Below are 13,080 nucleotides of genomic sequence, written 5' to 3'. Positions count from 1 at the left end.
CGTTACAGCCTTATTCTTTTTTTGTCCTTGAGTGGCTGGGCCATTCAAAGACTTGTCCCGAAGCCACTCCTGCGTTGTTTTGGCTGTGTGCTTAGGGTTGTTGTCTTGTTGGAAGGGGAACCTTTGCCCCAGTCTGAGGTTCTGGGAGCTCTGGAGCAGGATTTCATCAAGGATCTTGCTGTACTTTGCACCGTTCCATCTTTCCCTCCATCCTGACTAGTCTACCAGTCCCTGCCGCTTAAAAACATCACCACAGCATGATGCTGCCACCACCATGCTTCACCGTAGGGATGGTGCCAGTTTTTCTTTAGACGTGACGCTTGACATTCAGGCCAAAGAGTTCAATCTTGGTTTCATCAGACCAGAGAATCTTGTTTCTAATGGTCTGAGAGTCCTCTAGGTGCCTTTTGGCAAACTCCAAGCGGGCTGTCGTGTTCCTTTTACTGAGGAGTGGCTTACATCTGCTCACTCTACCATAAAGGCCTGATTGGTGGACTGCTGCAGAAATGGTTGTCCTTCTGGAAGGTTCTCCCATCTCCACAGAGTAACTCTGGAGCTCTGTCAGAGCGACCATCCCTGACCAAGGCCCTTCTCCCCCGATTGCTCAGTTTGGTCAGGCAGCCAGCTCTACGAAGAGTCTTGCTGGTTCCAAACTTCTTCCATTTAAGAATGATGGAGGGCATTGTGTTCAGTTGGACCTTTTATGCTGCAGAAGTGGGACCTTATATAGACATTTGTGTGCCTTTCCAAATCATGTCCAATCATTTGAATTTACCATAGGTGGACTCCAGTCAAGTTGTAGAAACATCTCAAGGATAATAAATAGAAACAGGATGCACCTGAGCTCAATTTCGATTCTCATAGCAAAGGATCTGAACACGTATGTAAATAAGGTATTTCTGTTTTTAATTTTTAATACATTTTCTGAAATAAAAATAACAGTTTTTGCTTTGTCATTATGGGTTATTGTGTGTAGATTGATGAGTTAAAAAATGTATTTAATCAATTTTAGAATAAGGCTGTAATGTAAAAAATTTGGAAAAAGTCAAGAGGTCTGAATACTTTCCGAATGCACTGTATGTCAAATAAATGTAATATTTTATGTGTCCAATACCATTGCACCACTTTCCCAGCTAGAGCCTTTTACAGAACACGACCAAACATTTAGCATCAGCAATCTCATCAACAGTATTGTCTTCTGGGACATCCTACCAATTTACCAAAAGTGGTGTTCCTATTATTGCTGCTGGTCCGTTTTGTCTAGTCACTTCTTAATTGGAAGGTTAAAGAACGTTCAGACAATTGCACCCTAGATAGAACGTCATGGGTGTTGATGCTTGTGTCGCCCTCTTGCTCTGTCGCCTGAGTAAGGAAACATGTCAAGTGCCAGAACCACATGGTGTCGCGCTTGTACATGTTAACAGATTGACTTGATGCCGCCGTTTTCACTTTGTTGAGTTAAAATCAAATGGATTTGATGTGTATCGATAATCGAATGGTTCGTGATGACCAGAACACAGACGTTCAATAGATTTAGGCCGACAAGTAACCTAGCGGGTAAGAGCGCTGGGCCAGTAACCGAAAGGTTTCTGGAACGAATTCCCGTGCCGACCAGGTGAAAACTCTGTCGATGTGCCCTTGAGGAAAGGCACATCGCTCTGGAAAATAGCATCTGCTGAATTACTCAAATGTAAATAGAAGCTTAATCATTTGCCAGCTTATCTTTCATTTGTATGACCATAATGTGTGAAGTAAATACAGACCGTATTCCATGCGTTGGTGGGCATGCATCCAGCAGGACTTGGAATACTGCGCCATTATCTTAGCGCAACAGTCGCTGTTCCTTGGATGGACAGGCATTTGTGTATTATGTGGCAGTGAGCTCTTCATTGAGCAAATATTTGATTTAACTACGTTTCCTGTAAATGGAATTGCTCACAGAGTCTTCAAGCAGGTTTAGGGCTAACAAACACGGTTCTGTCTGTAAGTTTTTCAGAAGTTATTTGCGAAAGGCTAACCTCGTTAAATTTGACATGGGGTCTCTACATTTCACAAGCAGACATTATGCGGTTCAAAGCAGAGCGGAATTCCTGCAATTTTATCTCGATACGTTAAACTTCACATTTAATGTATTCATAGCTAAACACCAAACTATTCCATGGGTTGAGTAAAAAACGCGCTTAACTCGCATTTTTGACACAAGCATGGAGACTTGCGCCAAAGTTATGCAATTGAAGCAACAGTTCGAATTTTGATTTTAATTTTGGTAGTCTATGTTCCCTTATGGACCCAGAATGTCAATTTCCAAGAGCTATTAGAAAAAGACATGTAACAACTGCAGGTTTGAATATTTTCTTTATATCATTTTGTAATAAACATATAAATAATAAACTCTAGACATTTTTGACACATCGCCCTGTTATGAAAGTTAACTGGAACGCTATAAACTATCCAAACTGTGCATATGCCGCATGTAATTTCTATAAAACTATTTCCCTATTACAAAATATGAAAAGAAAAATACATTTTAGTAAATTTACAGGAGTTACTTATTCATTTATTAAACGAAACGTTTTTTCTATAGGCTACTACTTATACTGTTACTGAATTGTCAGAATGTGCATTTCACATTTTCTCAAAGAAATAGAAAAAAGAAATACAACAAAAGCAGAGGAAATATACACGAGGCAGAATATCTGTCCCACTCTGACAACTTAAACGAAACGTTTCCAAAATAATTGATTTCTTAATAATAAACAAAACAGTACAAGATTTCCAAGTCGTTTCCCAACTATTTAAATTAAAATATATTCTCGTATCTTACACTATTTCAAATAACGAAATGTGATTCGGTAACGATCTGTCAAAATCTAATTTACAATTCTGTGTATAAAAATATATAATTTATGGACCCCCACGAAGTTTGTTTATCCCCAAAATATAACAGTCAGCTGCACATAATATGCACAGAACATTGCAACCTGTCAAGAAGTTTGCTGCTTTTTACATGGTCTTCTTTTTCTTTGCGGTTTACTTGAGATATACAAAAATAGATTCTGCACAATTTGCTGGTCACACAGTTTTAGAATCCATCCGTGTGATACCAGCTAGTTCACATAAGAATAAATTATTCAAATAAAACTTTTAAGGCTCCATTCATTCTTTGAAAGGGACACATGTAAAAGTCACTGAAATAAATATCCCAACTCCGCTGGGGCCTGTCTTTTTTTTATTCTACTATTGTTTATTGTTCTACATTAGTCTCATTTTGTTTTTCCATATGAGGTTTCAACTTGAGTTTATTGACATCCCCAGTGGGTGAAGCGCGTGGCTATCCAAGAGCCACGTTCCTAATTGATATAGAATCTTGGAGTACCAGTGCACTCCGTCCTCGTGTAAGGTGGCGTTGGGCATGGAGTAGTCTTTCGGGGATCGCAACGAGGACAGCCAGTAGCTCATTCTGACAGGTGCAAACGCCAGGTGCGCTAGATTGTGGTCTTCAATTACCGCGTAACATGACGCAAGCACCTGATCTACCACGATGGTTCCTTGAACCGTCACAGGCGCAAATGACCCCTCGTGCTCCTCCGTGTAAATCCGTTCCACGGTGACCGACTTCAGTTGGCTATGCAAATCATCAAAGACGACCACCTTTTGTCCAGGTTTGACTTTGCTCGCAAATACTGCTGACATGCTGTGGAGATCATCCGTTGAGTTGTTGACCACAAAGAGCAGATGTGCAGCAGTAAGGATGATTTTCTGGGCTGGTTCTTTAGTCTCTAGCACATAAAACACTCTTCTGGTTGCAGAGTCCTGGTCCACGAACATGATGAAGTCACTATATGCGAGGTTCCCATCACTGTTGGCTGCCAGCACTTTGTCGCCAACTCTGAGGTCTTTCACTGCCTTCCTGCTTCCATCTTTGAGAGTTACCGAAGAGGTGCCTGGGAAGCAGCCTCCTGATTTGGCAGCAACAGAGTTTTCTGTTGAAATAGAAGAGATTGTATTAGTGATTGTGAATATATATCCATCAATTATTTGATTTACCCATGAGAGCAGGGCGAGTTGAGCTCAGCACTGTGGAATATGTATATAGCGCATGGGCCTGCCTATGAATGAACCACTGTCACATAAGCCTATTGTCTCCATCCATACTTTTTAAAGGAAAGAGGAATGACAATTGTGATTTTAGGCGCATTTATCAATATCCTATAGGTTACATTACCCCCCCTTCACACATTAACGTAGACCTATTGGCTGCTTCTTGTTGCACAAGATGAGAAAACCGAAAGCCCTGGGTCTGTTGACGTTAATTAAAAACCAATAAAGAGCGAACATTGTCATTCTAAATCAGCTTGTGGACCGAGCCATTCTTGGAAAAGAACACTTGCGCCTTTCCCAGCTTCTCTTCCCATATTTGCTCAGGTGCAGAAACCTCTATGTGACAATTCACACACATAGCCTAGTACTCTCAGAAAAAAAACATGAGCGCCGCAAAGACTATTTACCCAGTGGAGCCACTTTTCCAAGCCTCTCAAGATGCAGATTTGAATTTAAATGAGGGCCAAGACTCTAAATGCTTGCAGTCGACCAACATCAATGTCCCTTCTTTTTACCACCTCTCCCCCCGCTTTGTTGTCAATCTTGATGACAATAATTCGGGCCTTTGGAGAACTCTTTACATTCCGATCTCCAGGATCACACTGTCAGTAAATACACACATCCACAGAATAGAACCGACCCGCTCTGAATTTCTGGATCTAATCTTATTTTAAGATTCCGTGGCATGAAAATAAGGTGACAATTGAAAACTAGATTTGCCCCAAACGAGTTCAACATTTGTAAGTCTAAATCCCTTTGGTAAAGTCACATGACCCCTAATGACACGGAATATATGATGTCCAAACGAGTGTGTTGAATTTTAAATTGATGTTCCATTCAATTCAAAACGCAAATGTGCTCTTCAGGAAGAATAGGGCTGAGTCGATTTCCATATGTTTTTTAGGAAACTCAAAGAGATGATATCAACCCGAAAGATTTGTCTGAAGTACTTTGGTAAAATTCATCTACATTTTGGATGGCTAACACTGATCCAAACATAGGCCTAGAATTGATTGATTCGTTCGGAAAATAATACAAATCTACACATTCTAAAGCTGTAATGTGGTTAGTTAACTCGAATAGCCTTCTCTTGGCGTGCAATGATATTGGAGTCCATAGCCTATCAGTTAGCTTACAGGAACAGGGCACAACATGAAAGTATAGGTCAAGGCATTTTATGAGTGTGGGAATAGATTTTGTGAAAATATAAGGTCGTGGTTCCATCTAAGAGACGGTGTGGGGCAATAAAAGATCATGAAAAAAAAGTCTGGTAGGGTCTATGCATTAAACAGGAACAGGAAATGACCCATACACAACACAACTACTATAAAGATGGAGTAGGCCTACTTATTTGAAATCTAAATAGGCCTATAAATCTGGAAGAAATATAACTGATAGGCCTAAGATGAAAGGATAAGAGATCACGGTATAACAAGTGAATAGCGCGAGGACACATTGTGGAGAGCTGAAGGTTGGTTAACGAGGAAGCATCAGATAATATCCTAGAAACGTTTTTATTTATTTATAGAAACGTTGTTTATTTCTATCCAATCATCTATGTTGATTAATTGTCTAGCTGGAGTAGCATATTGTTAAAAAAAAAAAAAAACGTTTTATCATCAATAACTTTATTCGTTCATCGGTGAGAAATAGGCCTTTATACGACGTCCGTGCAACTTCCTTTGTGGGTTTGATGTAGGCTAATGTCAGTAACTGGAATTTAGACAAGCTAAATGTGCGAGTTTAAATCGGACATAATAATGCTTTGAAGGGGAGGGCGGGTGGCTATATTCCCTGTTATTACCATCTTTCCCATTCACATTCGTTTTTAATGTCAGTGATGGTGACGAACGGCTTCTTAACTTGACACCCTACCTGCTTTGACAGAACAGTGGATGTGGGCCTTGGACTCGTAGTAGACCCAGTCGAATCCAGCCTCCACTGCAAGTCTGGACAGCGTGCCGTACTTGCTCTTGTCTCTATCGGAGGTCGTGATATCCACTGCCCTTCCCTCGTAGTGTAGGGACTCTTCGAAATGGTGCCCATCCTCGTCCCAGCCCTCGGTGACGCGGAGCTTTATCCCTGGCCACTGGTTCATGACGGAGATAGCCAGGGAGTTCAGCTTGTCTTTACATCTCTGGGGAAAGGAAAATGGACCAGTTGTCTATTAAGATATATCAAATTCACGATTCACTAGATGCTAATACCCTTTCATGTGTATCAGACCTTAAGCCTAAGTAATAAATGAAGATATTATGATATTAAGCTCATAATCTTAATTCAATGCCTGAAGGTATGGGCGATTTTGTAGATGCATGGTTCGAGGCCAAAACCATTGTCCTATAGAGTTGCCATTTTACTATATTTCAAGGTCTTCAATGGTCTTTCCAAAGTACAAATCATTAAATAGTTAACATTTCATTACATCTGGTAAACCTGAATATCTCCAAGATTCCACCACACTAAACGTCAACTGAGATTCAGTCAATACCGTCCATCATGATGTTGTATGGAGTGATATAGCCTATGTGATGGGATATATGCCTACTCACAACCATGTGAATGGTTTGTTTGAATTACCTAAGCTCGAATGTTCTGCGTGAAGAGCAGCGTCAGAGGGGCACATCTCAGATAGAGAAGCTTGTGATGAAAAATTGATAAGGCATTGCATTCGCTTCACTGGCCTAAAATATATAGATCTGGTCCTTGGACAGGTGCGACCGCTCAATGGCCTAATTGTACTCTCTCCCAAGATTATATAAGATGTGATAGACTCCAATAAAAACGAAATGCTGTAATTAATGACATATTAAAAACGCATTAGAATGAGAAAAATATATCACTTAATGAAACCAAGAATCTTTAGTAGGCTAAGATGTGTGTTTTCTTTGAATAAATAATTGATATTGAGGATAATCTTCAAAAATAGCTGAGTTATAAAATAGTTTCCTGTAATTGGAACGTTGCACTTCCTAACCTATATCGGGACCCTTTGTGAGATGCTTGGCCTTCTCCAAGACAACTCTTCTTCACATTTAACAAATAGGGCCTATGTAAAATAAAACATCCCAAAAGCGTATTTTCACCGCAACCAGAGGGAAAGTTGAATTAGTCTTGTCGCCACAGCTCTTGGGATGTGACAGGACTACTCAACTGGAGGTGGACACACACACACACACACACACACACACACACACACACACACACACACACACACACACACACACACACACACACACACACACACACACACACACACACACACACACACACACACACACACAATTCTTTTCCGTTTGTAGGCAACGATCCCCAAGACATGCTGGTCATAAGGTTAGTCTACCAGTGGTATCTCAATTAGCCTAAACGGTCTTTCCTGCGAGAGGTCAAAACAAACCAACATTATACTCGCACTTGTAGCATGCAGTGGATGAAAAAAACATTCTGAGTACGATAGCCGGAGTCAAGAGCCGTGAAGACTAAACTATTTATTAATTCATTGAGTCGTGTGCCGCAAATCAAGCCAAATTATGTTCAGCCACCGTGAAGCCCAGCAGGATCCCTCAGCGGCGCTTTGTGCTCAGACTAAAGTTGTTCAACAAGCCTAGCCCGCAGCCTGCCTCTTAACCTTCTCACAAATAAATTGGTTAGAGGAAACACTTATCAGTTACCTGTCAGTGCAAACAACCCACTGGTCCGTCTCAATATCGCCTCGTTTGCGTGGCAATATTCCGTTCACATTAAGCTGTGCTTGCTACAGACGACCATGTGATGTTTTTATTCGCGACAGACTCTTCGGGGGCTGCGCGCTAAAAAAATGTCTGTAAAGCGAGGACGTCATTAACTTTCCTCGAAACGAACTTGTCTTTGTAGTTGATGGAGCGGCTTGGTTAAGCCGCTCACTCAAAATGAGTTGTCATCACTTTAACTGGACTTTTATTTACATTTAGGAAACCACAACAGACACACGTTTAATCTCAGTTGAAATGACAGTTTGATTAAACAACAGTGAGACTATTCCAGGAATCGATCGTATAGCCTATAACTTTCAGTGCGCCTGTGCACCCACAGAGCGTCCGCGCGGTCCCCACGACAGCCCACTGGATTGACCTTTACGCACAACAACCATCCAATATAGAAGATGGCAAACATATTCTAGATGCTAAGCATTAGCTCTAAATATTATTCAGATAGAACGTTGGTTTATCTCTAACTCGTGCTGTTGTTGCAGGTGCATCTATACATTAGGGCTACGCAGTGCGCCACTAAACAGCAATTAAATACTGAGCACTCCATACTTAATACATGTTTTGTCTGAACTTTGTTTATGCTTCCTCTTCTCATTGACCAAAGGTCATGCGTTCAAATTCCCCCGCCTATGTTTATGAGCCTCCTTTGCCTTGCCTGGTTGATCTAATGCAAACATGTCCTTTCTTTGAATTACAGTCTAGCACAAAACAGAGAGCAATGATCTTATTTTGTCACTCACAATGGAATTCATGTTTTTTTTTTTTTATGGTTTTGCGCATTTGTTTATGCAGTGATAACAGAACAAAACCCAAAATACATCCTCTACTCTATTCAGATCGATAAAGAAGGCAGGTAAATGGAGATGAACGCGCATGGTGTGTCCAAAAAGCAGAGTCCTTGGCACAGTTCCCTGTTCAACCACAGCTTTAACGGGTAGTGGCCGAGGGCTATAGACAGAATATATGGTTGAATCTCACTCTAGCCTCCATTTAAAGTGTGATAACGTATATATTAGAGGAAGGGAAGGGAGCGTTTAAGAGAGATGTTGAGACTGCACCCAGGGTGAATATTTAATCAGAGCTCGTGCCCATGTCGCTGTAGACTGTCCAGGGAGTCCGGCTCGCGCACCTCTATCACACTACTTCAGGTTCAGTCGCATTTTAAGGTGGCCGGACTGAAGTAATTCGGTTATTATTAAAATAGCAGCACAGCAAGTGCGGCATAAGCGTAATAAACACCCAATTTAGCCTAACAGTAGCTGGAAATCAAGTAACCTTATGGGCGCGAGACATGCTATCCAGACTGTGCATTTCTGACCCATATTTTTATGGACAATGCATGAAAGCTAGCCACCCAGAATCTTATGAAGACATCACAGACTAGCATTCGGCTAAGGGAAATCTGATTCACAGAAACCACAATGCTTATTTGCCACTTAGCCTTTCCAAAGCAAATGCATTACGCAAGACGCAGTCGGTGCGCCTTGCTATATCATTGCACTAATTGGCCGCGGCCCACCCATTTATGAAGTAGAGACAGTGTTCAGAACATTCTCAAAGAAATGTCAGTCTCCCGCGCCGATAAACACTATACTGCGAAAGGGTGAATAACATTATGCAAGAATATATCTGAATGCGCCAACCACGCATAAACAACACCGCTGCTATAGTCATAGATGTCAGATCAGATGACTGAAATTAAGATTTAAGACAAGATGTCATCTAAATCTTAACGGTGCGATAGCTGAATATCCAAATGATGTCTAGTAGGCTAATGCATAAACAGCCTGTGTGCGTCTGTACAAGACAAGGCCTTGATACAAATATAGATATGTGGAGAGAGAACCACATAAATATTTCAAATAAACTGCCACAATCATGAAGGCCGGGCGTCTTACCGAAATGCCAGTAGAGCCTAAGTCATGTCTCCGGGTTGATTATGAAAGCCTTACCCATGCAGGACCTAATCAAAAGTGCAATGCTCTGAGATTGAAACGCAACCTTTTCACACATCTGCTTTGAAAAGAACAGACCCGAGACCTAAATATGTCCTTATTTGTGGTGCGCAATCTTCACCCTTATGTGAAAGGTTGTGTTAGACAGTGTGCTAGAAGATGCACCGCATTAAAACATGTATCCGTTTTACCTGAGTCATGAGCCGGTCCGCACCGGTGTTCTCTTCATCCTTAAAGATAATGTCAGTATTGTAATTGGGAGTCAGTTCTTTAAATCGCTCGGAGTTCCGCGTGATCTTGCCTTCGTATCTTCCACTGGCCCCTAGGGTCTTCTCCGCGACGTTTGGGATGAACTGCTTGTACGCAAGAGGTGTCAGCTTCTTCGGATGTTTTCTCCTCCCGTAGCCCCTGCCCGGTCCACAACCCATCCCAGAGGACACCAAGGACAAGGAGATCAACCCGACCAGAACGATTCTTGTCAACAGCAGCATTTCGTCCATAAAAATCTAAATTACTCGGAGCCTCAGTATGTTGTCAACCGGCGGCGGTTTCTGTCTCTCCTGCCTCTCGCTCCGCTGCTTCCACAATGTCCTTGTCTCCTCCTCTAGTTCGTCTGTAGGCTACCGTGCCCCCCGATCACTACCGTGGCAGGTGCGGAAATGAACGCCTCTTTAAAAGAATAACGGAACACATCGAAGGAAAGACGTTGCTGCGTGGGTAAAAAGTGAGAAAATTAGCCACGGAATCTCTGCGTAGTCGAGCTACAGCCGCTTGTGCGAGCAGACCGCTTTTACTGCTATGTATTATAGCACCGATCTATGGCAGGGAGGGACCTGATTGGTTCGCCCAGACAAACCCTTCTGATGTTATCCCACAAAGAGTAAAACAATCTTTCAAGATTTTTTTCCACCTGAAGGGTGGGTTAGAGGGGAGGGGCTGTACTCCATGGGAAAACATCAATTGCAGTTTTTTTCTCTCTCTCTTCCTCTGTTCCTGAAACGAACCAATTGATGAAAACCCACCTAGTAGCCTATAGGCCTATGTTGTTATGTTATTTGACTTAGTGTGGGTGATTCGAATGTTGTGTCTAGAATTATTAGATAAACTTTGGTACACGTTGACTCCCCACTTGTGGGAAATAGCTTGAAAATCCGTGTGCACGCACCGGTGCGCATGTCTCTGACTGACTGGGTGTTCCTCACTGTGTAAGAGTACGTCTATGTTAGAGTGTCTGGGTGGAAAGGCTGCATGAATAAGCCAGAAGTTGTCAAGAAGTTGTACAATTGGTTAACCATACAGCCCAGTGTTAGTATTGCATCTCATAGCCGCTGGTTGGAAACTAGACGGGTCAGAGAACAAAAATAAACCTTTTTAAAACAGCTATTAGGAAATATAATTTAGACTAAACTAATGCATGCACACCTATCCAACTATACAATTTGACTCGGGCACGAAACCCCTCATTTTAGTTTAAGCATTTTAGACCCGTTTTCAGTCAGAACAGAAAGTAGCAGGACAAATTGCGTTTCAGTCTGATATTGCATAAAAAGAGAACATCCTATGTTATGTGAAAAACCTTGCGTTTATTTTCTTGCATAAAAATAAATAAAACATATCAATGCGCATGACACTGCCATTGGCCGTGGAGCACACATATGCTATGTGGATGCATTTCACGTTTAAGAGCCACCATCCAATTTTTCTTCAGATACAGCGTTGCAAGGAAGCAGGCTTTTTTTAAATGGACAAAACTGGCAAATTAGGTCTAACTCAAATTCAAATTTTATGTTAATGATACATGCGTAATGCGCGCTGTACATGAGCCTTTCCAAAATTCGCCAAATGGTAATTATTGAAACGACACTGCAATACCATGTGCAAACACAAATTCTAAGAGTAGCCAACACTTTTCTGTTACTTTGTGTAACACCTTTTAATACAAATGTTGAATTACATTTTCTTTATTGTTACAATAGGCCAACAAATATGTTGTGTGGAAGCATATAAGCCTATAGGGTCAGACGTTCAGCCTTGGAACTAAGGGAATTCCTTAGCACTAAACATTTAAAAACGAATTTTAAACTTTTAAACATATTTTATTATTCAGTCTCTCTCCTAACTAATAACATCCAGGCCTATTATGGAATATAATTATGTTTAGGCCTATCTTAATAAATTCCCCCAAATGAATGGAACCATAATCCCCAAAATATGGATAAAACCAGATCAGCATAAAAAGGTGTCCTGGTTTGAATGGTGTTTTGGGGGAAGAGACTTGGGGTGTTCTGAGGTTGTTATCCCAGGCCTCTCCTTCCTCCACATCCTGGGCCATTGGTTATTGGAAATGGCTTGTCAAGTGTACACAAACACGCTGCTGTCTGTTTGGGCCAGGGATCAGACCACAAAGCTTGTCCCCCAAAGTCCACTTCATTGACAGATTAAGCCATGGTAACCACTGTATTCACTGGCCCATAGCAGCAGGCGAGGTATGTGCGTTAATTGTCTTACTTTCTCTTGTCTTCACACGTTTGCAGGACCGCTCTCAAAGATGGTGTCTGTTTGTCTTGGGAGACATATTAACGCTCTGCCTCTGCTCCTCGATGGTCAGGCCTTTGTTAGCAGGCCCCATTGCGGATAATGATTCCTTTTTTTTGCTTCTGGAGATGACCAAAACTCAATGTATGCATATAATGTTCATCAGTATCCAATTGATGCTGTATGGCAGATCATATCTGAGCTTCACAAAGAGATTGTGATCTGTTTAGATTGCTTTCATCAATATTTTCTGGGTTTACCTAAGTAAACTCCTTATCTAGGACTTGGTAATGAGTGAACCACTCTGTTCTGACACAATAGAAAACATTAGCAGAGACCTTTAAGATATTGCCACAGTGAATGACCGTTGTAGAAGCAATAGTGGTCCTGTGAGGCTGTCGGTAGAGCATGGCGCTTGTGATGCTAGGGTTGTGGGTTCGATTCCCACGGGGGACCAGTTTGAAAATGTATGCACTCACTACTGTAAGTTGCTCTGGAAAAGCTCATATTGTAAATTGTAGTATTTCTCTGCTCTGATACTGCATATGCATATTACTACATAAATAAGTATCACAGGGGAAAAAATCTGGGGCTTGGTTGACTAAAAGTCTAATGGGAGGAGCTTTGTATGTAATCACAAAACCCTTTGTTCAGTAAGGAGGTGCTGATTTGGGTCGAACAAACAATGGATTACTTAGCATTTGGAGATTATTCTTAAAAATGGCTATAAGTAAAAAATA

At 41.4% G+C, this 13,080-nt stretch overlaps 1 protein-coding gene across 1 annotated transcript; it reads right to left on the bottom strand.

Annotated features, from left to right (window-relative positions):
• Positions 1-2,336: 2,336 nt before the first annotated feature.
• shha (sonic hedgehog signaling molecule a) lies at positions 2,337-10,640 on the bottom strand. The gene is made up of 3 exons (XM_014180670.2): positions 9,997-10,640; positions 5,977-6,238; positions 2,337-3,983 (listed from the first exon to the last, which is right to left on the bottom strand). The coding sequence occupies exons 1-3, from the start codon at positions 10,303-10,305 to the stop codon at positions 3,289-3,291; spliced, it is 1,266 nt and encodes a 421-aa protein (XP_014036145.2). The 5' UTR covers positions 10,306-10,640; the 3' UTR covers positions 2,337-3,288.
• Positions 10,641-13,080: the final 2,440 nt, after the last annotated feature.

This window comes from Salmo salar, chromosome ssa29 (assembly GCF_905237065.1).
Source record: "Salmo salar chromosome ssa29, Ssal_v3.1, whole genome shotgun sequence".
NCBI classification, from domain to species: Eukaryota; Metazoa; Chordata; class Actinopteri; order Salmoniformes; family Salmonidae; genus Salmo; species Salmo salar.
The sequence above is the reverse complement of the archived record's forward strand: the minus strand, read 5'-3'. Positions and strand labels throughout refer to the sequence as shown.

What these genes read in the sequence shown, in the direction of transcription:
- shha (XM_014180670.2), bottom strand. Translation starts at nt 10,305, where the DNA reads ATGGACGAAATGCTGCTGTTGACAAGAATCGTTCTGGTCGGGTTGATC. An exon ending in CGGACCGGCTCATGACTCAG is followed by an intron (nt 6,239 to 9,996) that starts GTAAAACGGATA and finishes TCCTTTCCCCAG; the next exon opens with AGATGTAAAGACAAGCTGAA. An exon ending in CCACTGTTCTGTCAAAGCAG is followed by an intron (nt 3,984 to 5,976) that starts GTAGGGTGTCAA and finishes CTATTTCAACAG; the next exon opens with AAAACTCTGTTGCTGCCAAA.